The 24941-nt window shown below is 39.2% G+C and overlaps 3 protein-coding genes across 3 annotated transcripts in view; 2 read left to right on the top strand and 1 right to left on the bottom strand.

Annotated features, from left to right (window-relative positions):
• Window positions 1-19507, top strand: part of LOC116846512 (Down syndrome cell adhesion molecule-like protein Dscam2) — a 109486-nt gene extending 89979 nt beyond the window's left edge. Inside the window, exons 6-33 of the mRNA XM_032820440.1 lie at window positions 3711-3857; window positions 4040-4180; window positions 4899-5089; window positions 5679-5919; window positions 6750-6903; window positions 6974-7125; window positions 7522-7791; window positions 8210-8355; window positions 9303-9738; window positions 10077-10370; window positions 10478-10708; window positions 10778-10933; window positions 11008-11078; window positions 11397-11640; window positions 11704-11850; window positions 11932-12093; window positions 12170-12386; window positions 12471-12559; window positions 12723-12902; window positions 13061-13249; window positions 13316-13501; window positions 13656-14103; window positions 14183-14409; window positions 14564-14732; window positions 14876-15039; window positions 15568-15670; window positions 16318-16506; window positions 16918-19507. Of these exons, the coding sequence (XP_032676331.1) occupies window positions 3711-3857; window positions 4040-4180; window positions 4899-5089; window positions 5679-5919; window positions 6750-6903; window positions 6974-7125; window positions 7522-7791; window positions 8210-8355; window positions 9303-9738; window positions 10077-10370; window positions 10478-10708; window positions 10778-10933; window positions 11008-11078; window positions 11397-11640; window positions 11704-11850; window positions 11932-12093; window positions 12170-12386; window positions 12471-12559; window positions 12723-12902; window positions 13061-13249; window positions 13316-13501; window positions 13656-14103; window positions 14183-14409; window positions 14564-14732; window positions 14876-15039; window positions 15568-15670; window positions 16318-16506; window positions 16918-16969 (5396 nt within the window). The 3' untranslated portion in view covers window positions 16970-19507. The remainder of the gene's footprint in view (window positions 1-3710; window positions 3858-4039; window positions 4181-4898; window positions 5090-5678; window positions 5920-6749; window positions 6904-6973; window positions 7126-7521; window positions 7792-8209; window positions 8356-9302; window positions 9739-10076; window positions 10371-10477; window positions 10709-10777; window positions 10934-11007; window positions 11079-11396; window positions 11641-11703; window positions 11851-11931; window positions 12094-12169; window positions 12387-12470; window positions 12560-12722; window positions 12903-13060; window positions 13250-13315; window positions 13502-13655; window positions 14104-14182; window positions 14410-14563; window positions 14733-14875; window positions 15040-15567; window positions 15671-16317; window positions 16507-16917) is intronic.
• Window positions 19508-20073: 566 nt separating this feature from the next.
• LOC116846519 (tax1-binding protein 3 homolog) lies at window positions 20074-22629 on the top strand. The gene is made up of 3 exons (XM_032820446.1): window positions 20074-20442; window positions 20536-20664; window positions 20772-22629. The coding sequence occupies exons 1-3, from the start codon at window positions 20386-20388 to the stop codon at window positions 20958-20960; spliced, it is 375 nt and encodes a 124-aa protein (XP_032676337.1). The 5' UTR covers window positions 20074-20385; the 3' UTR covers window positions 20961-22629.
• Window positions 22630-22729: 100 nt separating this feature from the next.
• Window positions 22730-24941, bottom strand: part of LOC116846518 (protein real-time) — a 7296-nt gene continuing 5084 nt past the window's right edge. The window contains exon 15 of the mRNA XM_032820445.1: window positions 22730-24809. Within this exon, the coding sequence (XP_032676336.1) occupies window positions 24738-24809 (72 nt within the window). The 3' untranslated portion in view covers window positions 22730-24737. The remainder of the gene's footprint in view (window positions 24810-24941) is intronic.

The raw sequence follows: 24941 nt of genomic DNA, 5'->3' as shown, positions 1-24941 counted from the left end.
GTTGGTATTATGACTGGTTATTGTTGACAGATGTCCAAGCTATAAAAGAAACACAACTTTAGACATGTGTGTCGACTACATGTGTCGTTAGCGCCATCCATGTGTAAAACCCGGAAACTTAGTTGCGCACCTAGTAAAACTACAAATTATTTATGTATATATATATATATTTGTTATTATATATATATATATATATATATATATATATAAATTTTAATATTATTTAATTAAAATTTTAATTTTATATATATTTTATATATATATTATTATTATATTATTATTTTTCATTGGCATTGGAAATATATACAAAATAAATATTTGACATAATGTATGCCAACGCTCGTATGTGAGTAAAGTTTATGAAAATAGTCCTCTATTATTTTGCAAATAACCACGATAATTGTTCCTCTTTGATTTACAATATTAATCTTGTTGTTACAATAAACGAAATGAAGAAAGGAATTTGAATAAATCGATCGCGAATGAAAGAAGCTGCACGTTGCTCGTGCTTTAATCGATCACAACATTCCATTTTTTCAAATGAACGAGCGAGCGAAAGAGCATCATAAACGTGTGTGAAAAATAAAATGCGTGCCAAATAGATTGCTTTTTGTTTTATGTTTTACTACTGTCGACTTACTAACGAGTTACAATCATTTAAAATCGCGGCATCAACGTCAGACTTCTGCTCGTCGTTAACGCCAGACTGTGTCACCTGCTGTCGTGTCGACACTATGTTTTCGCACTATCCTCTTTCTAAAATGAAGTGAACAACCACGTGGTCGCAATGACCACATGGTCGGTGCGACTTTGCTTACCCGAACCGCGGAGTAACGAACTTTGCTCTTTGTATGTCATCACGTACAGCGTAAGCTGCTTTCGTGAAAACAATAGCTGTAAAATACGGTTATTGTTTTTTTATACATCGCGTGTTGTGAGCTACACAGCGCGCTGCACTAGTAAGACTGGTCGATTGAGAGCACAGATCAATACAGATATCAATAACTAGTCATAGTAATTTTAAACAAAAACGATAGAAAAAGTGATATCTCGCTTCTATGGACATAAAATTGTTTTTCTGCGAAATAAAGATCAAATTGCGCAATCATACAAGCATGAAAAACATCGGTTTTTATGTTTGCATTACAGTGAAGATTAATTTAAGTTAAGAACTAATGGAAAACCTTAGTTTTTTGGATTCGTAATGCGTCTATTTTATGTTTTTGACAAATATAAAAGGCAATTTAAAAGAAAAGCAAATAAGAACGATAATAACAAGAACTTTTTATTTCTAGTGAATATTTTGCAACTGTTCGAATAACAAAATAAATTTAGCTTTGGAAACAACCATATTAACTGTTCCTATTTCAGTATGACATATCTTAATTACCACAGCTATATTCTCATAATTCAATCTCTTTTCTGTATGTAAAGCCCGCCCGTCACGCTTTCGCGATGGTGCGATGCTTATAGTTCATAGACGTGAGATGCGGGGTAGACCGTTTTCTCCCCCTTTGTATTATCAGGAGAATTCAGCTCTTTTCCTCTTCTTGTCGCGTGAAAAAGTAACAAGATGCCAGCTGACGACTGACGTCACTCGGCGAAACCGGCGCGATACTGGAATTAACATTTAAAACAGCGACTGAATCTTATCGATCCGAGTTGTGCATTTTGCAGTTAAATATAGATAATCGTTTCGGGCGTGCTCGTTTCCGCACTGTAACTGGATCTGTGAAAAATGTGATTCGCGGATAAGCGAAGATGAGAGGGTAACTTTCCGCGGTGAAGAAAGTTAAGAGACAAGGCGCGCATCGGTGCTCGCATTGTGCCGTCGACTGTCGCGGATATCTCATTCTGATTCGCAGTCTGACTCGAGGACATGAAATTCCGGTTGTATGTTGCGGAAGAACATGACGTTTCTATCATTGACGCGTTATAACGATATCGAGTCTGCGACAATCGTTCCTGTTAGACATCACCGTGAAGGAGAACTACTCGGAATCGTGTTCGCGTTGAACGCATCTTCACACGCTATTCTAGCCAGATATCGTCATTAGCATTCCATTATTTGGAGCATGAAATATTCCTCGTCGACTCTGACGGATTTAAGTGAAGCTTTCGAGGCAGCTAAAATAAATGCTTGACGTTGTACGTGTGCGTTTTTTTCTCCATATCTGTCTGCATTCAAATTTAAAATATGATGTGTTCGAACGAAACTTTTATCCTAAAATATATATCAACTCAATTATATACTCGCGTGCAAAATTTCATGGAATTTGATCAGGATCTAGCTCGACTTTCCAAAATATTTATGAGTTTTAATTAGAAATATAATATTTCAAACGTGAGATTTTAAGCGGGGAAAATTTTCCAATATTTATTTCTGACCTTTATTTTACGTTGCAATTAAATAAAATATGTCGACTTTTTAAATAATTTCATTATTCAGTGCTCAAAAAGTGTTTAAAAAGTATTTAAAAAATATTTTATCTTTTATATTTCACTTTATTGAATACAATAGTTGGTATAAAAGTAGAATTCTTTATTTGAAATCATAAAAGTATTTTACCGACAATAAAAAAGGCGACTAAAAAAAGCACAAGTTCTATGGTAATTTTGTCTCAACTCTAGATAGAAAAGCCATGCTTGGGACAAGAATCCCAATTTGGTGTCGTAATGGGATAATTAATTTTAGAATAAATTTGAACATTCTAATCCGAATCTATATTTTTTACCTAGGAAAAAAATTGCTGTGCGAGCTACAATTTCGTAAAATAACAAACTTATAAAAATGAAACATTGTGGAATAATTAAATGTACCATCAAGTGCTTAAATTACTTCGTGACCCTCTATTTCTCGGACGTTGTAACGAAAGTCGGTGACAGTGTAATGAAAAGTTCATCCCTGGGGCTTATCTCCGGCGGGAATATTTCTTTCATATTAATTATTCTCGACAGGGGATAACGATGCGCGAAAACTCGTAATGTCCCGGGCGTGAGATGGAAAAGAATCTCTGGCGGGTCAATCCGAAATAGTCAGACGGCTTTAGCGAGACGGCAGACCGGGCTGCTCGATGGCTGTCCGATGGTTGAGCCAAATTGAAAATTTCACGCCTGATGGTACGCCCGTCCGTGATCCGAAGGGGTTTCATCGACAGATGCTGAGGATTTTGCATAACCCTTTGCCCTCTCGCGAACTTGAAGCGCGAGGAGAAAATATTGCTGGAACCGCGCGCACGTTCAGGGATTTATTATTGATATTTCCCGGCTTCTGAATTCTGAGAAGTCGAACGGTATTTCCGCTCAGTCTGCTGCGCCATAGAAAGGACTAGAATAAATCGCGAAGTCGAGGGGAGCGTTTCCCTTAGTTCCTCGCCGCGTTAGTGATGAGAGTGGAAATCTTTATTCGGGCGCAACGCAGATGCAGCCCAAGTTGTTTTGTAGCTCTAATTCCCTCTGTATACGCGTGCATACTTCGTCACAGAAGACGCGCATTTTTCGCGAAATCACGCATGCTCGAGCGCCGGAAACTCAAGATTCGAGAAAATATTTATCTACCTAAAAGTATGCATTAAAAGGACGATGTGTTCGGTCAAATTACGATAGCAGACAGCGTACTCGCAGAGAAATTTTCGCGGCCCTGAAAAAAAGCGCGCAAAACAAGTCGTGTGTCAAATCGGCCTGTGTACATGTGTACACTTTGTTCACAGGCGGAAGATTCGTGGTTACATCGCAGGGTGATCTTCATATCAGGGCCGCCAGACCAGAAGACGGCAGAGCGACGTACTCGTGTCTGACCCTGCATGCTTTAACTAGCGAGCGGAAAAGAAGCGAACCCGCCAGTCTAACAGTCACAGGTAACCGCCAAAATCGGGTCAATCTTTTTCGAGATAGAACTTCTAAATGAAACTCGTTTTACTTTGACCTTAATCAGTTGCCGTCGATTAGTTTTCACACAGTGAAACTTTCGGGCGAATAATATCTTTTATATTATACATACATATCCCTTTTAAATTTATAATTCCTGCTTCATTCGCAGAACCACCCGGTTCCACGCCACCGCGATTGATGCAACGGTCGGAGATCGCTATTTCGGCCGAGAGCGGCTCCGACGTTCACCTCACGTGCTCGGCGCAAGGAAGCCCACCGCCGCAATTTACCTGGTATCGCGATGTTAATGGTTGGTTTAATTAGGGGAATGTTTACCGAATAAGCTGTGTTAAGGGTAGCACCGAACAAACGACCGGTTATGCTCAAACATCGATTGCTCGATAGCACGGATATCGTATTATGTTTAAGCAGTGTCGTCGCACAATGAATATTATGCGCCGCGGAGGAGAGAGAAAAGGAAAACGCTGCAACACGAACAAATAATATCACGTTGTCTTTAGCAATAAGCAAAGAGATGCTATCAAAAAGATACAAAGGATAAGATATAAAGGAACGTCCACTTGTGAAACGAGCTGTCGAGAATCATTCATGTTTTATGTGTCGAATCATTTCCAACATGTGAATCTCTATAAAAAATGCTCTTGCAATCATATTTAGTGAAAATGATTTAGATACGGAAATTTAGCTAAGATGGATAAATGACTAGTAAATACTGTGATATCGCATATTTTATATTTCATCAATATAGATGACACAAACAGAATTTCTGTCTCAACTATTTGGGAAATTTAGCAAGAAGGTTTCTCTTTCTCTCTGTGGTGTTCATTCAGATCAAAATCGATCACACTTCTTATAAAAATGGACTGTGATAATTTTAAGCGTGACACTTAGAATTTTACCTGGACCAGCGAAATAATTTTTTTAGCATAACGTTAAATGCATTGTCGGGGTGACATCGCGTAGACACGAACGGTATAGGACAGTTACATGCAAATGTCTTGTCGCAGGCCACTCGATACCGGTCGAATCGTTCGGCCGTATCCAGCTCTGGGGTGATTTAATGCTAATTCGTCGCGTAGACGCGCAGGACGCTGGAAGATACGTTTGCCGGGCCAGCAATCAACTCGGCGAGCAACGAGCGGAGACGCACTTGTCCGTCACTTCAAAGCTAAACGCTCGGATTCAGCCGCGTGTGCAGGTATGGACAGAGTAGTCTGATTTGTGCGAACGAACGGCGATAATATGAGCAAACGGATTCCGTTTCGAATTCCGAGATTTTAGGAGCCAAGCGGAGAAAATTTCTGCCATTTAAAAAATCACTGAGCTTCCGCGGAAATGCATCTGTATCGTCATTCAACGAAAGCTACTTAACCAATAAGCTCGGAGAAACAATTATTAGTTACAAATCTGGCATTAAATCCACTTACGTGAAATCAATGTTCTAATTTCGCTGCGCGATAGTGTGACGGAAAATCGGGTTAAATGATAATTAATTAACGATAACATCGGTAATATTAAATTACTAATGAAACAATTATGGAATTATGCTACACGGCGATTAAATTCATCAGATTGTTGTCTCTCTCGCAGGGAAAAATAACTCGCTAAATTATAACGGGAATAAACTTCGAGGAAACGGCTTCTTTTTGAATATTTTTCTGCTTCACCGCGCACTCGAGAGAACCGAGGAGGGAACTGGGTGCTCGTGAAAATCGCGCGAATAAACCTGACTCGACCTTCTGAACTGCGAGATGCAGACAGATAGATTCGCTTGTCGTCATTCGCAGGTCATTAATTCCGGCGAGACCGCTACGATGAACTGCACGGTCGAGGGATATCCGGTCGAGAGCGTTGAGTGGCTGCACGACGGTATACCAGTATTGACCGCACAGGACACGAGGATCAGATTGTTGGCTCCCTTGGTGCTCGTGATAGGCTCTGTCGGTCGCAGGGACAAGGGGATGTATCAGTGTTTGGTGAGGAGCGACAAGGAAAACGCGCAGGCCACCGCTGAACTCAAGCTTGGAGGTTAGTGAGCGCACATCTTTTGTTCTTTTCTTTTCTTCAAATACGCGTTAAACCCCGTAACGTACTAGCGACTGGCGGCTGCGTCTGTGTCGCGTTTGTGTCCACTAGAGTTTCTCTAGTCAAGATTAGAACAAAGCATGATGATTCCTGATTGGTCTGTATCCTGTTCATCACGTTTAGGGGTGATGTAAATGGGAGTAAGAGAGAGACAGAGACAGACAGAAAGAGAAAGAGAGAGAGAGAGAGAGAGAGAGAGAGAGAGAGAGAGAAACTAGTAGGAATAGGAGAGAAGTTTTAAGACTATGAAACATGCTGCAGTTTCTCTCTCACTCACTCACTCATTCATTCATCCATTTCTTTCCTATAAATGACGAACGATGTCCTAACTCTGACTTGAGGAACTCTGGCGCCTACAATTGTCTCATGACCAATAAAAAGGAGCTGCTGATGATCGCGATTTGCGATTCTCCTTTAGCTATCCGCCTATTTGTCATAATCGTCAGCAGCTCCTTCTTGTTTGATCAAGAAACAATAGTGGATACAAACGTAGCAGACGTAGTCGCCAGTGTGATACAGGCTTTAAACCGGGCTCTCGCACGTTTACTCTTATCTACTTTTGCACCGGTTTGTAGATATCTATGTGGTACACTCCCTATTGGATTTTACTATTCTGAACTCTTGTTTCAGTTCGATTTTTCTTTTTTTATTTTCATCAGTTCGGACTTTTTTATCGAACGACCTAGATAAATAACGTTAATTTTTCTGAAGTTATCGAAAAGCTATCGCGGCTATTTTTTGCCTCTAGAACACCTCTGAAAATAAATTTTCAGACACGGTTCCGGAGCTGCAATACACATTTATCGAGCAAGCCCTGCGACCGGGCCCGCCAGTCTCTCTGCGGTGTTCAGCTACCGGCTCACCGACTCCATCCTTCACGTGGTTGCTCGACGGCGAACCACTGAGCCAAATTGCGACTGGGCACAGGTAGGATGTACCTATATTCAAGCGGTAACGTTATACCCTACTGTCTTCTAATCAACTACTGTACATGCAGATACGCGATAGGCCAATACGTGGATCAATCCGGTGACGTGATCAGTCACTTAAACATTTCATCGGCGGGGACCGAGGACGGTGGGCTGTACGCTTGCGTTGCGTCCAACACTTTGGCGACCGTCGAACACAAAGCTAGATTGAACATTTATGGTACGATAGGAGAGTGTTTACGCGAGAAGAACATAGTTCGCCATTAAATGCACGAATTTGCGTATAATTTACATTTTATGTGAAACGCACAAACATAATCGTATTGAAAATCAAAGTGACCTTTAGATATGGAAACATCAAATAAATGCGATACAAACGTGAATTTGCGTTTCTGCAAAATCAGTGTGACATTTGCATTAAATAGGACATGGATGGCTAAACATAGATTTGTTAAATTTACGTCCATCGAGAATAGATCGTATTTATCTACATACAGAAATATGGAGATGTGAAAACCAGACCGAAGAGAAATGCCGATTAAATCAGAACGCGCCAATTCGCGTGAGAGCGAATTAAGTCGCAGTCACTTCGTATAATAAGAAGCTCCATTTTTAGGACCGCCGTACATCCGATCGATCGGCCCGGTTCGCGCCATCGCCGGTGTCGACATCACAATAGCGTGTCCCTACTCAGGATATCCGATCACATCGGTCGAGTGGACTCGGGGTGGTGCCGAGTTGCCCTTTGACATCAGGCACCGAGTCGACAGCGAGGGCCACCTTACGATCGTCACGGTAGATCCGAATGACGCCGGCACCTATACCTGTATAGTCCGAGCTAGTTCCGGAGAGACCACCAATAGAGATATACTTCTGACCGTCAACAGTAAGTGAAAATGAGAGAGTGAGTGAGAGAGAGAGAGAGAGAGAGAGAGAGAGAGAGAGAAAGAGTAAATGAGAACAAGTTAAGCGACATATCCTTAATTAAACGCATAATCGACGAATTAAAGCATCTAGTACATCGAATATTACGCGTTTGAAAAACGAGATTTTGGTGTAAAAAATCGTAGCATTTTAAAGCTTTGAGATGAACCAAGAGGATCGATATAACAGAACGCGGAGTTGTGGAAGGAGTGACGATGTGTACAGCACTTTCGCCAGTACACTGAGAAAAAATATATATGAGAATTTATTCGAAATATATTAAGTTTATCTCTGAAATAAAGTTTAATTTTACGAATAAAGTTTATATCTCACAAATAAATGCCCAAATATCTCTTTTCCTCAGCGTATGTACTTTGCAGGTCCACCGGTAATGAGTCCCTTCAGTTTCCCCGCGAATTCGCAAGAAGGCAGTCGCGCTCAAGTGACGTGCAGCGTAACGTCGGGCGATCTGCCGATCCATATCTCCTGGTTGAAGGATGGCGAACCACTGCCTTCTTCCCTTCGCGTAAGTTTTATCATTGTATCGCTCGACGACTTTCGTCTTACTACTTCTACGTTCGATAATTTCTCGCGATATATGTCAATAATATCCCGACTAGGGACACACACACACTTTGTATCACACTAGTGAAACCAAACGAATTGAAATTTCATTTAAAAGCTATGCACATATTTTATCTACAAACGCTGCTTTGGCGATCCTTATATTTTTCCTCAGCGTTCTATCTCGTGGAAACGAAAATACGTATTTTCTGGTAATGAAAGTCCCGCGGGGGATTTACATTTTCTGTGAATGATGTTATTCAAACAAATCCCGGGATGAAATTTTAAATGCGATATATGATAAGAAGGCACTTGGCTGTCGTGATTTCAAAAATATCACGCAAAAAAATGAGGACGTCGGTTTCGTTTCTCGTTCTTTCTTGACTCAATGATTTTGGATATTTTTGCACACATTAATCTAATTTATCTGCTTTTGGTTAGATCGATGAGAACAACGCAATATTTTTTCCTTTTCCTCTACTCGCTTCTACTCGCCGTGGTATATGGGATATATTGGATTATGACGTCAAAAGCGAGGAATGACATGTTGAAAATTCTTGCCGTTTTCAAATAAAAAAATATTTGCAAAGAACGCTTGAACATATTTATAAAGTGTCCCAAAAATTATTCTTTTCCTTTGATAGTCAATAAATAGACCAATAAATAGACCAATAAATAGATGTGGCAAAATCATGAAGAAAGATAAGTTGAAGAGGAAGGTTACATGTAACCTTTAATTTTATAGCTATTTTAATATTTTTTTTATACAAATATTTTTTTATTTAGAAATAGCGTGTAAGAATTTTAGACATGCGTTCTGACGTCATCAGTTCCGTGCATTCAAAAGTCTCGAAATGTTCGGTACCAAATGTTCTTATTTTTGTTATCAAACGTGTTCTTGTCACATAGATTGAAGAACGAGGCGCCGAGTTCTTCAGCCTGCTTGTCTTCAAGGAACTATCATCGCGGCATAGCGGCAAATACACCTGCGTGGCCACGAACAGTGCCGCCAAGGTCAACCACACAGCGGAGCTCTTGGTAAAAGTACCCCCTCAGTGGATATTTGAGCCACAGGACGTGGCTACTCTCCTGGGCAATCCGCTGAACGTTCATTGCGAGGCCAAAGGTTTTCCGCCGCCGCGTATCACATGGCTACGTGCCAGAGGCAGAACGTCCAACGATTATCAGCCGCTGGTCGATGGTTCCGATGGTAGACTCACGATATTGCCTAATGGGTCTTTGTGGACGGCTTCCGCCGGCCCGCAGGATGAGGGTTACTATCTGTGTCGGGCTAACAATGGAATCGGATCAGGGCTAAGCAAAGTGATATACGTGTCTGTGCACGGTAAGAGTGCGATTAACGTTACAAATTGCGGACTAATTAGCGACGATGATTTAGTGCGAGACAATGGGGCCTAATTGTTTCCCAGTGATGCAGTGAAGATTCGGTTATTCGATAAATATACGAAAAATATATTGATAACACTTTGTGAATTTGTTCTCCAAAAATATTGTTAAATCAAGAATGACACGTGTGATATTTTTCTACCGTCTAGTAATAACGTCATCTTTTCGCTGATCATCAGCCAATTCACTTCTGACCTCGCATATTTTCAAATTACTACCATGACAAGCTGCGATAAAATAATAGTAGACGTATATTTATGATCTCTGTTTGCACAGAGCCGGCGAGATTCGAGTTCCAGAGTAAGAACGTGACGATTCGCCGCGGGGAGTCCGTAACCATCGACTGCACCGTGATCGGTGATAATCCTATAGAGGTGCAATGGATGCACAACAGCGATCGGCTGGACATGAGCAACCATAGATTAAGCATCGGTGAGATAAAGACTGACAACGGCCTGAAGTCGCAACTGTCCGTCGCGAACAGCGATCGGCAAGACTCCGGAGTCTACAGGTGCACCGCGAGCAACGCTTACGGAAGAAGCGAGCACTTGATTTACTTAGCGGTGCAAGGTGAGCGCGTCACTCGTCGGATATTTCTTCAATTTTTTTATCTGCCGCGTTTGTCGATTACCAGCGAGATTATCAGCGACAAAAAAAGTTTGCTGTATTTCCTACAGAGAGGCCGGATCCCCCAGCCGGATTAGAGGTAATAGAGATCGGTTCTCGATCGATACGCTTGCTGTGGAAGCGATCTTTCGACGGCAACAGTCCCATAAGAAATTACGTGATACAATATCGCTCGTTGAGCCACGGTATGACCGATGATTGGAATCCCGTTAAAACGCACAACGTCACGTACACGCCGGGAAGCTTCAATAGCGGTAATTCTATACATCCGACCCAAAATGGTTCGTCCACATTCGCCCGGATCGATGTCGTCTATTTGTGTCTTGTTCCGTAACTTATATCAATTCTAGGGTTATCGCCGTTCGAGAGCACGAGCGATGACCAAGAGGTGGCTCTAGTCGGCAGCCTTCATCCGGCTGTCACCTACACCTTCAGGATATTCGCTATAAACTCTATCGACGCGAGCGGACCCACAGAGCCCGTGGTGGCGAAGACGCAAGAGGAAGGTAAGTAGCTCGCGCGACAACGCGATCGTATGACAGAAACTTCACATCGTCGTAACATTGCTCCTATGTAATAGCGCCCACAGAGCCGCCGCAAAACATCAAAGTGCAATCCGCCGGACCCGGAGAACTCATGGTTAGCTGGCAGGTGGGTAATGTCGTCAATTTTCGAGGAACGCAAGACACCTTATGATCGATATCAAAGTTAATGTTCTCCGAGTAAATCGAGATATCGCGTCGCGACAACGCGATATCGCGGAGAAAATTACGGAAAGGATTGCGGAAAAAACTGTGCGAGAATGTATGATAAAATTATGAATGTGCAACAAAGCCCAAATAATGATTGGCCGAGCTGGATATTGAAGAAGGCAGAAGGAATGATAGGATTTGTAATTTTCTCCGAGTAAATTACGTGACGATAAGCGTGAGATTGAACAGATTTTAAGATGCGCAACACATTTTACAGCCACCGCCAAAAGAATCCTGCAACGGAGATCTGCTAGGATATATAGTGACATGGTCGGAGCATTCATCGTCAACTTCGGGCGTAAATCAGAGTAAGAGCTTGACTGTGAACGGCTGGGCGACGACAAAGGTGCAGCTGACTGGCCTAAGGAAATTCACCAAGTACGACATTTCGATTCGAGCCTTCAACAGCATAGCTAGTGGGCCAACGAGCTCTCCCATCGTTGGTACTACTCAAGAAGGAGGTACGACACGACGGTGTGTGTAAAATGAAAGACACATTTGTATCTTTGTTCATCTCTTTGCAGTACCGGAAACGCCGCCGACTCAAGTTACGTGCGCTCCATTATCTTCGCAAAGTGTCAAAGTGTCTTGGACTGCACCGCCTCTTCACCAGCACGGTGGAATTATCATAGGATACAAAGTCTATTACAGACCCGTGCCTACCGATAACAGTAAGTCGCTCGCGATCAGAACAAGAGCTGACCAACAAGTCAGACTCTCGGCATGTCCTCAATCAAAATGTCTTGTTGCAGTGGACATATCGACGATCGGTGAAGTGAAGAAGACCTCCAGCATGGAAACTTACTTGCACACGTTGTACAAGTACACGAATTACTCCATCAAGGTGTTGGCCTACACGAAAGCGGGCGATGGAGCGTTGAGCCCACCGATCTTCTGCATGACAGAGGAAGATGGTGAGATATTCGATTTAAGTTTCATTGGAGGTTTCGCAATAAGTTTCCGGGACAAAACCGCGCGTTCTTTTCATAGTTCCTGGTCCACCTGCCGGCATCAAAGCACTCGCGTTAACGGCGGAGAGTATATTGGTCTCGTGGCTGCCACCGTTGCAGCCTAATGGAAACGTCTCAAAATATACGGTGTACAGCAGAGAAGCCGGCTCGAAAAAGCACAACGCGCACACAATGCACGAACCGCCGTTGTCACCCACGGATACTCTCACGATGGAATTACGAGATCTGGTGGAAAGGTACGCGTGATTATCGCGATGTACTGCAAGATATCACTTTCTCGTCACTGAATTTTTATTATGAGTCGAACGTTAATCTTTCAGACAATTATACGAATTCTGGGTGTCGGCGACGACCAGTGTCGGGGAAGGAGAACAAACCATTATAGTTACGCAGACAACGAATACCAGAGGTGCTTGCGAATCACATATTCGAAAGAATTCGGATTTGAATGCAAATCTTTCAAATTTCGAAATTTAGTCAATGTATTGCATGCATAGCACTTTCCTTCGTGTAATTTTCTCTCTAATCTAACTTCCTCGTATAATAGTAAAAGCATAGAACTCATTCCGTAGCTCCCGCCAGAGTGGCATCGTTTTCGCAAGTATTGAGAAGGGCTGTGAAGTCGTCAGTCATGTTGTCGTGCTTGGTAGTGGGAAATCCTACGCCACGACCTATCTGGACGTACAGAAACGGTCAAATCTCTACCGGCAGGCATTACGAAATCACACACGACGGACACCTCAATATACGCGGTATACAATTAATTTTTTAATTAATTTTTCAATTTTACATAGCTTGCAAAGCTAGCGTGTCCTTATATTAATTGATCAAGTATGCAGAATACAAAAAATTTTATCAAAAATTTTGAATCGAACTAATTTCTCTCCAATAATTTTCTTTTTCTTTTCAGGATTGGAACAGTCGGTCACAGGGAATTATACTTGTTCGGCCAGCAACCTGTTTGGCGACGATTCCATCACATATTCGTTAGTCGTTGTAATGCCGCCCAAAGCACCGTCGTTGGAGCTACAATATACGACGACCAACAGTATCAGATTCCGATGGAATCATCCTGACAACGGCGGTGCTACTATACAAGGTAATAACAAAGAAGAAGCTAGCTATCATGAACCAGATATGTGTAACAAAGATATCTTTGTATTAGGATACGTGTTGAGTTATAAGAGGGATCAAGGTGGTTGGGAAGAAATCACATTGTCCCCCGAGCAGATGGAGTTCGTGCTCTCCGGATTAAAGTGTGGCTCGTCCTACTTAGCGCACTTGACGGCGCATAATCGCGTCGACACGGGCGATCCGAGTCCACTGATTAGCGCAACAACGAAAGGCACCGGTAAATCAAATGCACCTCAACTAATTGGAACTGTGAAATTTATCTAACTGCGAAATCGAATTCTTCTCAGTCGAAAATGTAACTCGCGATTATCCCCAGCTCTCTTTCAATCTAATATACATTTTTAAACTGTCAATTTTAACTTGCATTTCAGCGCCTCTACTGCCTAAGGAAAGAGACATCATCTCGGCGAATGGTACATCAGTGAAATTGAATCTATTATCTTGGCCTAACGGAGGGTGTCCCATTCAATATTACACCGTGGAATATCGCCGACGAATTAGTACGGAGCCGTGGATTTTGGTAGCCAGCAGAGCGACCGAGAATCTCATTATCCGTGATTTGAAAACGGCGTCGTGGTACAGTCTACGTTTGACTGCACACAATGATGCGGGCTCGACTCAGACACAGATGGAATTTGCTACGACCACGTTGAGCGGAGTCAGTATCGGTCCGCCTAACGACTTGATAATGGAGGACGACGTCAAGAAGACTGTGCCTAATCACAAAGTTTTATATGTCGTCGTGCCGCTCATCTGCGGGATTGTATTAGCCGTCTCCGCGGTTATCCTAGGATACGTCATGCTCAAGCGTAGCGGCAGGTAAGGCAAGATTCGATTTCAAGGCGATTTAATTTCGCAACGAAAATTTATTAATCGTGATTTCAATATCGCTCAAAAGAGCGAGTTATTTAGGCGAGATGCTGCCAGGACAACAACAACAACAACAGACGGGATTGGGAATGGTTCCGCAACAACAACATCAACAGCAGCATCATCACCTGTCAAGCTGCATGTCAACCGTGCAACTCAAATCGACCGCTGAACGTGACAACAGACGCAATCACCAGGTCTACACCAGTTCCCCCGTGAAGCAGGAGAACCACAAAGCCACCGATCATGGATCGGGTAATTTGATATATTATTCGAATATAAATTAAAATATATTTGAATTAAATTTTGAATTGTATGTAAGTAAAAATGATTATTTTTCTGGCAATTAAATACAATGAATTATTTCTCTCATAGATATAATTCAACAATGCTTCGTCATTTTTCGCAGAGATGTACGAGATTAGTCCGTACGCCACATTCAGCGTTCCCGGAAGAGAAAACCGCTCGGTGACAACGGCGACGCTCGATTACACGATGCAGTTCAAGACGTTCGGCCACTTGGAGAACGAGGATATCAATACTATTGACTACGAGAGATCTAGCGTGGAGTTCGAGAGGTAATTGGCTTCCTCCTGCGTCGCTGCTTAGCTCGATCGCCGCGTCTCAACACAAAAATCGACCACCTAACGCTCGATCCCGCTTTTCGCACCTCCGCCTTCCTCATCTTCTCTTCCTCTTTCTGGTATTCTTTCACACGCAGGTCGAAAACACCAAGGTGGCACAAGCAACGCTACTTTCCGAGCATTGCGGAAGCCGAGAGCAAGCTGCGATCGAGTCGACAGGGCTCCGGGAGCGACACGTCCGGGAGTCCCTGCGGCGAATGCGCCGGGCCTAGTTATAGAGTGCCAGTAAAGCCTTGTAGAGGTATAATTTCTGTTCTCTCTGTAGATCGATCGTCGAAAAGAATCGCGCACACGGAGAAAAATAATTTTGCTCTTTTAACAAAATCGTCGTTGCTACTGCATATTCATAGTGACATCAAACAAATTTAGTTGACGTAACTAATTTTACAAATTATTCGTTATCAGAGCAGAAGTAGTTTCGTTGCCAGGATAGAAAAAATTTATTGAGTGTATTTGTCCTAAAAATCACGTTAACTTGCTATTGCTGCAAAATAATGTATCCTTAGCAAATTTATTTCCTATCGGAACAAAACTACAACTGCTTATGATTCTAAATAATCACAACTCTATTGTGGTTCTAAATAATTTGTAGATTCAGCAAATTATATCTAGCAAATAATGATTAATATTCTTAGCAAATCTTTTTGCTGTTCATATAATAACGAAAAGATTTTACTAGACTAGCAGAAAATTTGCTGGGCCAGCAAATTATTTTTCTCCGTGCAAGCCGACTGTTGTGCGGACGAATATAATTGACGATTTGTTGCAGATGTATTTTCGCGAGGTGTGGAATCGAGTACGGAGTCCAACAACGAAGGCTCGCCCTCACTCGCGAGACGACGAAGCCGACAGCCGAGCCGGTCTACTCGCAGGTAGCCAAGGTTTGTTTGTTTCCACATAGCACTCAGTCTTGACTATTCGATCTCATTGATCTTTCACATCGGCGCGAGGAAGAAGTGCAACGGCGCGATTACGATAATTGAAGATAATTTTTTTCACGAAACAAATGCTCAGAGATCGCCACAAGAGACACCTCGAAGACATCAATTAAATTCGCGCCTTTGTGCCTCGTTCTAAAGCCTGATATTTGATACGACGAATAAAGTAAGCAGGCGTTTCAATACGTGCTATTATATGTCAACAAAATAATCGCACGCCTGCTTATCCGAAAGATTCAACTGAACTTTCCTAATTGATAAAAAGTTTGCGTAGTTATACATGTGAGATATGTAATCTGATTTGACGATATCTTGACCAGATGACATTACAAAGATACTTTTGGTTCCGTGACAATTGGAGAGAACCGCGAAATATAACTTTAAGAGATTCCACTACTTGGATCCGATTGAGTCACAGTTGCGTTCTGTCGATTCCTTCATTCAGGCGGCAGCGTCGCGACGAAAGGTCTCGCGATCCGAGCGAGAGGAGACGTAGCGAGACCACCGCCATCGATTACCTATCATACTTTAGCGACCGCCCTTTCTGATTCGGCCGACATATCCTCTAATCTGTTTGGCAGTTCGGTGGAGGACATGACGCTATTGCCGCCAAGCGGGTTCAGCGACAGCCGTGAATTGAGCGACGTGGAGTGCGACCGTGATCGTGATCGCGAACGCGATCGTGAGTGGCAGAGTTTGTCGGCCGGGACCCGTCACGGCGGCAGCCTGGGTAGACTCCCGATCGAGGCCGTCGAATCTATGCTCGCTAGGTATCGACACGAGTCTCCGTAGACCAGGCATGTCAAACACCAAGCGACTGAGGCCGGTCGACACCGGAGAAATTTTACCGTCTTGCCCGTATACAGAATGCGTTAGGCCAAACGTAGCAGAACGACGCTTCTTTGCATATGAATAATTGTCAATAATATCGCAAACATGTTGTATATCTAATAAAATTAAAATTTTAACTGTAATCATCAAAGTTATTAACATAGAAGCTGAGCAAATCGAAGTGTCTTAAGGCATTCTGTATAAAATTGAGATATCGTCAATTTCTGTTTGCGAGAAATTACTGCTCGGTTCAATCGCTCTCAAAACGTTTGGAAAGTAATCGATACTCAAGGAACGCTGTTAATTGATAATCGTATTATGTATCTTTGACAAGAGATCGTTTGTTGCAGATATCAGCAAAGGAAGGAGCAAGAAAGACAAGAGTTCACTATACATGTATGATCGAGATTCGCTGGTTCGACTTGGTATCTTCGCCGGACGATATAACGTTGTTTAGAAAGAGACGAGGAATCACCTCTCCTCGAGAGATCATTCGTCGTTGGCGGGCATTTTACGGAATCTTAATGAAGATGGTAGTTTAATGTATCGTAAGGACAATTCACAACCGATCGACGACGGAGAGTGACAGAAGACTCACAGTTCTATTTGTTGAAGAGATGTGTTAACTACCGACCTGCGTTGCGCAAAATACTGCCGTTATTATACATAACAAAAACATGGCCTTCGTACGTAACCCTGTATGCACTACTGTAAACGGCGCCGAACGGCGAGAGAAAGAAGAATGGCAAACCTCTCGTTTGCGGCACAACCCCCATACATACATACATACATACATACATACATACATACATACATACATATATACATAAATACATATATGCATACATACATATATATATACATCATACATACATACATACAAACAGACATACATATATACATACATACACGCACATGAGATTAATCGAGAAACAACGGAAAACACTCGACGACTAACTGTGCGTTTTTGATAGCATTTATTCTTTCTATCGCCAAATTACGATTGTATTGTATTATTATACGCAACGTGATTGCGATAAAGAAAGTCTGATTGACCGATCCATTACTTTCGCGACGACCAATTACTGATATACAGGGTGAACGCCAACTACCGCAACGAGTATCTCTGCTTTACTTACTGCGATTTACTTATTAACGAGCCATTCAGTGTGCGAATCTAGGGATGACCAATTATCAGGAACGAGTATTACATTTTAAAAGATTTTAAAGACGCTGCAGCGTGCGCGGCGCGTTACGTGTTACTCACCATAAAATAGGTCAATTAAATGAAAGAAAGCAACAGAGGCATATATATTCGATGAAATTCCAGTTTCAATTTCGAATATCGAATATTGATTTTCAAATTTCCTCATATTTCTTTCGATAATGTTTGAAATACATACATACACATATATATGTGTGTATATATGTATATATGCGTATGCTCATCGCGTGAAAAAGTGCAATACAATTCGACAGTACTAATTTTGAAAATCGACTTTTGATGACTGATTAATTTTTTTCTAATAGTGCCAATTCTAACAAAACTGTATAGTGTTAAGGACATCATGAGAAAGATTTGGAATAAGAAGGATGTACGTTTGCTCCTTCATGCCCAAAAAGAAAAAGAGCCGAACGCTCTAAAGCGTTATTATTAAATTAGTATCTACGAGCCGATCACACATTCGAACGAGCGACTAGCGCCTTAATTGTGTAAATAAATTTAAAACGGCTCCTCAAGGATTTATCGACGTGATCGAATAAAATACGCTATTGATTATGGGATATCACTCACGTGTGCGCAGAGACAGAATCGTAGTATCTCCGCAGACAGGATCGAGAATCGTAGAGCAATTGTAGAATGATCGACGAAGCTGTAGAGAGCTCCATTCCCCGTCGGAAATCCCCGGCGCCTCGTTTTCCTTTCGAAGATCTCTTCCGCGACATGAGACTGACGTTAACCGAGTACGCTTACGTTGATGTCTGCCAAAGAAAGTAAATAATTAGTCGCGTTTCGCCGAGGCGACATTTCCAATTGTGCTGAAGAGAAAGCATGCAATAAGCGCGCACGACAATTTTAGTCTTGTTTTATCTCTCGTTTTCTTTCCCTTTTAAATAAAGAGAGACAAGACTCGAATGACTCGCTTAGTATTATCTCATGACTGTTTTTATTAAGACGTTATTAATGCGGATAAGTCTCATAAGTAATTTATGGAAATTCACGGCGTGCGTCTTCTATTACCTTACAGCGTTATCGCATAGATGCAATATGTACATAAACGAAATAATCTTCGAGATGAGCGTGTACGAATGCACGTTTATTTCGGAGAACGGAAATATGCGCGAGAAAATATAGCGAGATTATTGCGATCGGAATCGTAACATCATACCACAAGAAAATGGATGAATCGAAAGGAATCGACAAAAAAAATGTTCTATAAAATTGGATTTCCCGTCTTGAAACTCAGGAAAAATTTAAAAATGGAGGATGAACGATCGTTGACTCCTCGTAATTCATCTATTTTCAGCAGGATAAGATCGTTTGAATAATTTAGAGCAAATACGATACGAAATTATATTGAAAGAGAGGAGGGAGAGTACCGTGCGTGTGTTTCAATTTGCCGCGTCGTAAAAGTAACACTGTTCATTCAACGGTCGGAATAAATGCAAAATATATATTGCCATTTCGAGGAGTAAAAATGTGTGTAAATGTCGTAATTCAACATGCGAATGAAACCGTCAAACGAAGACTGTCTGAATAATTAGAGAAAATGTGAAATGAGAGATGAAAATTATACGCAAAAAGAACCGGTAAAAACCGCATTTTGGACATTTCGATAATTCTGGAATTTGTATATGCCGAAGGAACGGTCTCCACTGAGACATATGTATACATCTACTGACAAAAAAAGAAATAAAAAGAAGAAATACGGTACGGTAGAACTTCAATTAAACGCTGATTTCGTCAAATCGACCAGAATTCGCATGGGTTTCTGTGAATCTTTGCTTTGTCACTCTCTATCTCCTTTCAATCGACCCACCTCTAGCCTCACTCTTTTTCTCTCATTCTCCCTCACAGATCTTCTAAATTATGGCTCCTGCACACAGAACGCGGTAATGCTTGCCATTAGATTTTGTAAGATTTTCTAAGCTACAAGCGTTAGATTAATAATATAGAGTACGGGAATACCTATTTGCGTAAGGAGCTCGAGGATTCGGAACGATCGAGTGAGAATTTCCAAAGGATCTGCAGGAGAAACTGGTGCTCCGAAAAAAATGCCTCGCTGCTGTAAACGCGAACGCGCGGTTATTTTAGAATTACATTCAAACTTAACCCTTCCTCAAGCTTCGACCAATCAGATGCGGCATATAGAAATGATAGCGACACATAGCGGAGACTTTGGAACTACATTTCGAAGCAACAGCCAATTAAATTAGACCCGTTAAAATGCGTCTAAAATGGACTATCTAGTGCCATCTATTAGAATCAAACATCAATTCATCGGTCGAATATCGTTCATCCTTCTTCAACTTCTTGACATCTATTTCAACGACGCGCATGGCTGTCATTCCACCAAGGCTCATTCTGTAGATTCGGTTGTAGAAAATCACATTCGGAGATTGAAAACAATTTGTTATCCGTCTGTCAGAAGTGCACTATTAGAGAGCCGAATTTCTGTTGATACGCACGATCGCGCGACGTTGGAACGTGTTGTGAATTAGTCATTAATTGTGCCCTTAGCGCGTACAGTTGGCCGCGCGCGAGTTGCCGGAGCAATTTGTGAAATAAACGTGTGGCAGAGTTCAAGTATCTCATTATGTGCGCGAAAATGGCCTTTCAGCATCAGCCGGGCACTGCGATGGAGTGCCTAAGCGTACGTATTCTTGAATTACGTTATGTAATTGTCATCTGTAATACCATACACACCCATCATTGTCAGAGGAACAATGCATTGATTTGATTATAGATACCAATCACATTACACAAGGAAACAGAAATTAACGAGAATGGTGAAGAAGTAATGAAATGTGGCTTCAAAATAGGCGGTGGGATTGATCAAGACTTTACAAAGAGTCCTCAAGGCTACACGGACAATGTAAGAGATATATAATATATGATGACTACATATACTTTATACACATATTTATTTATATTATTTTTAATATAACATAGAAGAACCTGTAAGTTTAAAATTTTTTTTAGGGTATATATGTGACAGAAGTACATGAAGGATCACCAGCAGCAAAAAGCGGTCTTAGAATGCATGACAAAATCTTACAATGTAACGGATATGATTTCACGATGGTCACTCATAAGAAAGCTGTTTCTTATATAAGAAAACATCCAGTATTAAACCTTTTAGTAGCCCGTAAAGGTGTCACCAGTACTTAAGGTATACCAAAAGAAATTCTGTTCTTTGAGAGATATTTATTTCATATACCATTTCTTTTGGACAAGATTTGCCTATTCAATCTATTGTTTGCCAAATATTATTACAGTAAATAATAGCAACTCCTATCTAATAATTAACATATATTGAAGTTAGTTCAGTATGAAATATTATCAAATGATATAACTGAGACAAATTGAAATAGTTTCTCTATTTGTCTCATAACTATAATGAGTAAAAGTCACTACTTCAAACTGACTATAAAGATCTGTCAATATCTTTATAGTGCAGTATGAAGGAGTCTAAAAAGAGAGATGCCAAAGCATAATTGCAAAGTTGCATTAACTTGCATATATCTTTAACTATGAAGATATGGGTTGTTGACATTCTTATTTTTTCAATGAGGATACTGTGAGAAACTAGTATCTGTCTAATTTAATTTTTTTGATGCATTTATACATTACATCTATAATAAGAAAAAAAATTGTCCCATAGCTTTATAGTCAAAGCCCGATACATAATAGGCAACATCAACTTTTATAACTATATAATTTTTAAGTTCAATTGTAGCAAAAAAAGAGGTTTGGTGGTTTTATGAGGAATGATAGTTGAAAATTTCGAAAATTTCAAAATATTTATACATCTTGTTCTAAAAGAGAGAATTATTAAAATATAACATTTGTTAAAAAAGTTTTTGTAATATCTATGAATAGTAGTTATTAGTTATTTTGATATAATACTTATATTTTTATTATTATCACTATTGTGATAAATTAATCTAATTAATCTATCTTGCGACTATAATGTTTTATATCTAAAATTGAACTGGTTAAAAAGCAACAATTGGAACATTCCAAACTATCTCTCTAATACATTTTCAATGTGTAATATATTATTTAATATGAATAATCTTCTGATTAGAGATTAAGTTTGTCTGCAAGGTAATATTGCACATACTCACCTAACATAGTCTCATCTATTAAAAGATATTGGAAGATATCTTGTAAAGAGCGATGAAAATAATATATTCATATATGATTTATCCTAACTTTTTATCAGAACACACAAATGAAGATATATATAATTTATTATTATACAAATATTATTATGTATAAACTGATTGTACTTTCAAACATTTCTTTAGGATCAAATTAGATAGGGAATATACTGAAAAAATCTACAAATGTATAAGGTTTTTCTTAATTCACATCTTGTTACATTGTACTTCTTACAGATTTTTAGTCAGTAATTATGCTACGAATAGTAGATACATTATACAGCAATATAAAGCAATTTTTGTACTTCGTCTCTTTGTTTTTATCCAAAGGGCGAATTTTTTATATATTTTGTAACCTTTTATACTTACTATAGAAGATATAAAAATAATTTTTTATTTTATCTCATATATATATATTTTAAAAGTACGATAATCACACGGAAAAAATTGAGAGTTCCTGCATGATTTATGTAAAGATATATACCTCTTGGAAACTGTGTGTTACATATGTATATACCCTAGTCTAATAATGTCAAAAATACAGAAATGTTTCATGTTGGTATATATACAATATGTGCATAAAATGTGCGGGTTACAGAGCAAATATCCCCTATGCTGTATGAATTGTAGAATACAGTTGTTATAAAAAAAAACCAAAGAAATTGTTAAAACTATTCTTATTGTATTTTATTTATCCTAATCTGAGGGTTCCTTCCATGTGTATTATTTATAAATAACAGAAACGGGTTATTTATATTGAGTAATAAACTTGCATAAACATAAAATTTTATTTTTATTGCCTTGAACTTGTATGACAATAGGAGTAACGACGCTACTAGCATTTACTAGCTACGTGTCACTACATTATGCGATGTTTTAAATCAGTGGTGTGTTGTCATCTTATTTGTTCTCTAAATCACAATATCATGTTATATAATTTCTAGTCGCAAAGAAGACGCGTATTGCACACTATTAGATAATAAGAACTTCTATAAACTTTTTTTTCTATTACCTCGAATAATTCGTGCATATAAATTTTACAAATTCATATACATTTTATTTCTCATTTTCTTCCTCTCTATATGCAATATAATGACGTGCTACATACTTCACATGCCAACTATTTAACTATATTTTAAAACAGCAAATTGGATCCTAGTGATGAATAACCAGTGAATGCAATATTCTTAATTAACTCTCTTTGTCTAACAAGTATAATTTCTGATATCATATCAAGTGGCCGGCCATACAATTTCGTTATGTTATTCTAGTAAAAACATATCTGTCTTCTGTCCATCCCAAAAATCTCCATTTGAAAAATATGTTGTTTCCTTACTTGAACTATTGGTTGCAATCAGTAATCATCAAGACAAAATTTGTTAAGAACACGTTGGAAGAATGTTTCTATTCATTAATATAGTTGATTAATAAATAGAGCATCTGTAATCCTACAAATTATGTCTTGGAGATTATGGACAGTCTCATATAAAAGCTTTCTTTGCTTATACTTCGATATCAACATCGAAAGTATATGAGCATTTTCAACATTGTTCTTATATTATTCCGATAATTGACTATAGTTATTTACAATATTTATATATTATGAATATAATATCTTGCGTTTTAGAATTAATTTTCATAACTTTAGTTGTTTTAATCTTCGTCGGCTTTCAAATAACTTATATACATATTATGCTTATTAAATTAATGTATTCTTGCTAGGCGTGCTACCTGAAAATTAACAATAACACATTTGAAGTATTATCTCCTTGTCAAAGCAATTATCCATATTTAATGATTATTTCATAAATTGTATTCTGTAATAGTATATTGTTGTCTCAAAATTAGTTTTCTCTTATTATAATTTATGATAATTCGTTCTTTTAGTTGTACTAAATGTATTCTTCATTAAACATTTTGGCACACAAATTATTAAATATATTGCATGTGTTTATTAATTTTTAGGCAGCTATTTTTCCTAAACTTGAAAGCGTCATCACAACGTTTAAACGTTTAACTTAATCTATATATGTTACTATTTATTCTGGTGAAATTCTAATGTAATTCGCTAATGCTTTGTATGCTACATTAAAAGATTCGTGGAAGTATGCGAAAAATGGACTAAATGCGGTACAATGTGTTCTGTCAATCAGCGATGGAATGTTTCGTTATAATTCTACAAAAATTCCTATATATGTTCTTTCCTTTTCAAGATAAGTTACGAGTAAAATGTAATTTCACAAAGGAAGAACATTTTTTCGTTATTCGAGTTCTTTATATATAAATATATATGTATATATAAATTAATATACATTAATTACAACTGCGTACTTTGTAGTACTATTCACCTTAGAGCTGGAAATTACAATGCGTTTTTGTTGTAATGCTCAATTACTTCTTATATTGTAATATGATTTATCAAATGTATAAGATTTTATTTTGAGATCTAGTTTATATACGAAAATAATGTTTAAAACAGACAACATTATTATACACTGTATCAATGTTTAACAAGTATAATATGATAACATTGGCTATGCAATTACTGAGGTGAGTATTTTAGGCTTGAGAATTGGATTCCTGCAGTAGTTTGGACTTGAAGTATATATGGAAGTTACCGCGCGAAGGAATGAAAGATAAATTATCAAAATAATTAAAATTCATGTCACACCTTAACCCCTTTAAACATAATTATGAGATTTATGTCTTCATAGCATATCAAATGATGATAATAAAATCACACTCAAGTTTCCTGCATTTCAATGTTTATATCCATTGTTTTTCATCTGGATAAAGACGAACTAGCCTCTGATCTTCCGCTTATAGCAGACTGCAAGCTCATCATTGAACCCCTAGAAGAAAAATAGTTAGTAAAAATGTAGATACATAATTATATATATATTATATACATAATTATATTATATATAAAATATATAATATAATTCTATATATATATATATATATATATATATATATATATATATAT

The sequence above is a fragment of the Odontomachus brunneus genome, unplaced genomic scaffold, assembly GCF_010583005.1.
Source record: "Odontomachus brunneus isolate Ranch 3 - 2012 unplaced genomic scaffold, Obru_v1 Obru_scaffold_065, whole genome shotgun sequence".
NCBI classification, from domain to species: Eukaryota; Metazoa; Arthropoda; class Insecta; order Hymenoptera; family Formicidae; genus Odontomachus; species Odontomachus brunneus.
The sequence above is the reverse complement of the archived record's forward strand: the minus strand, read 5'-3'. Positions and strand labels throughout refer to the sequence as shown.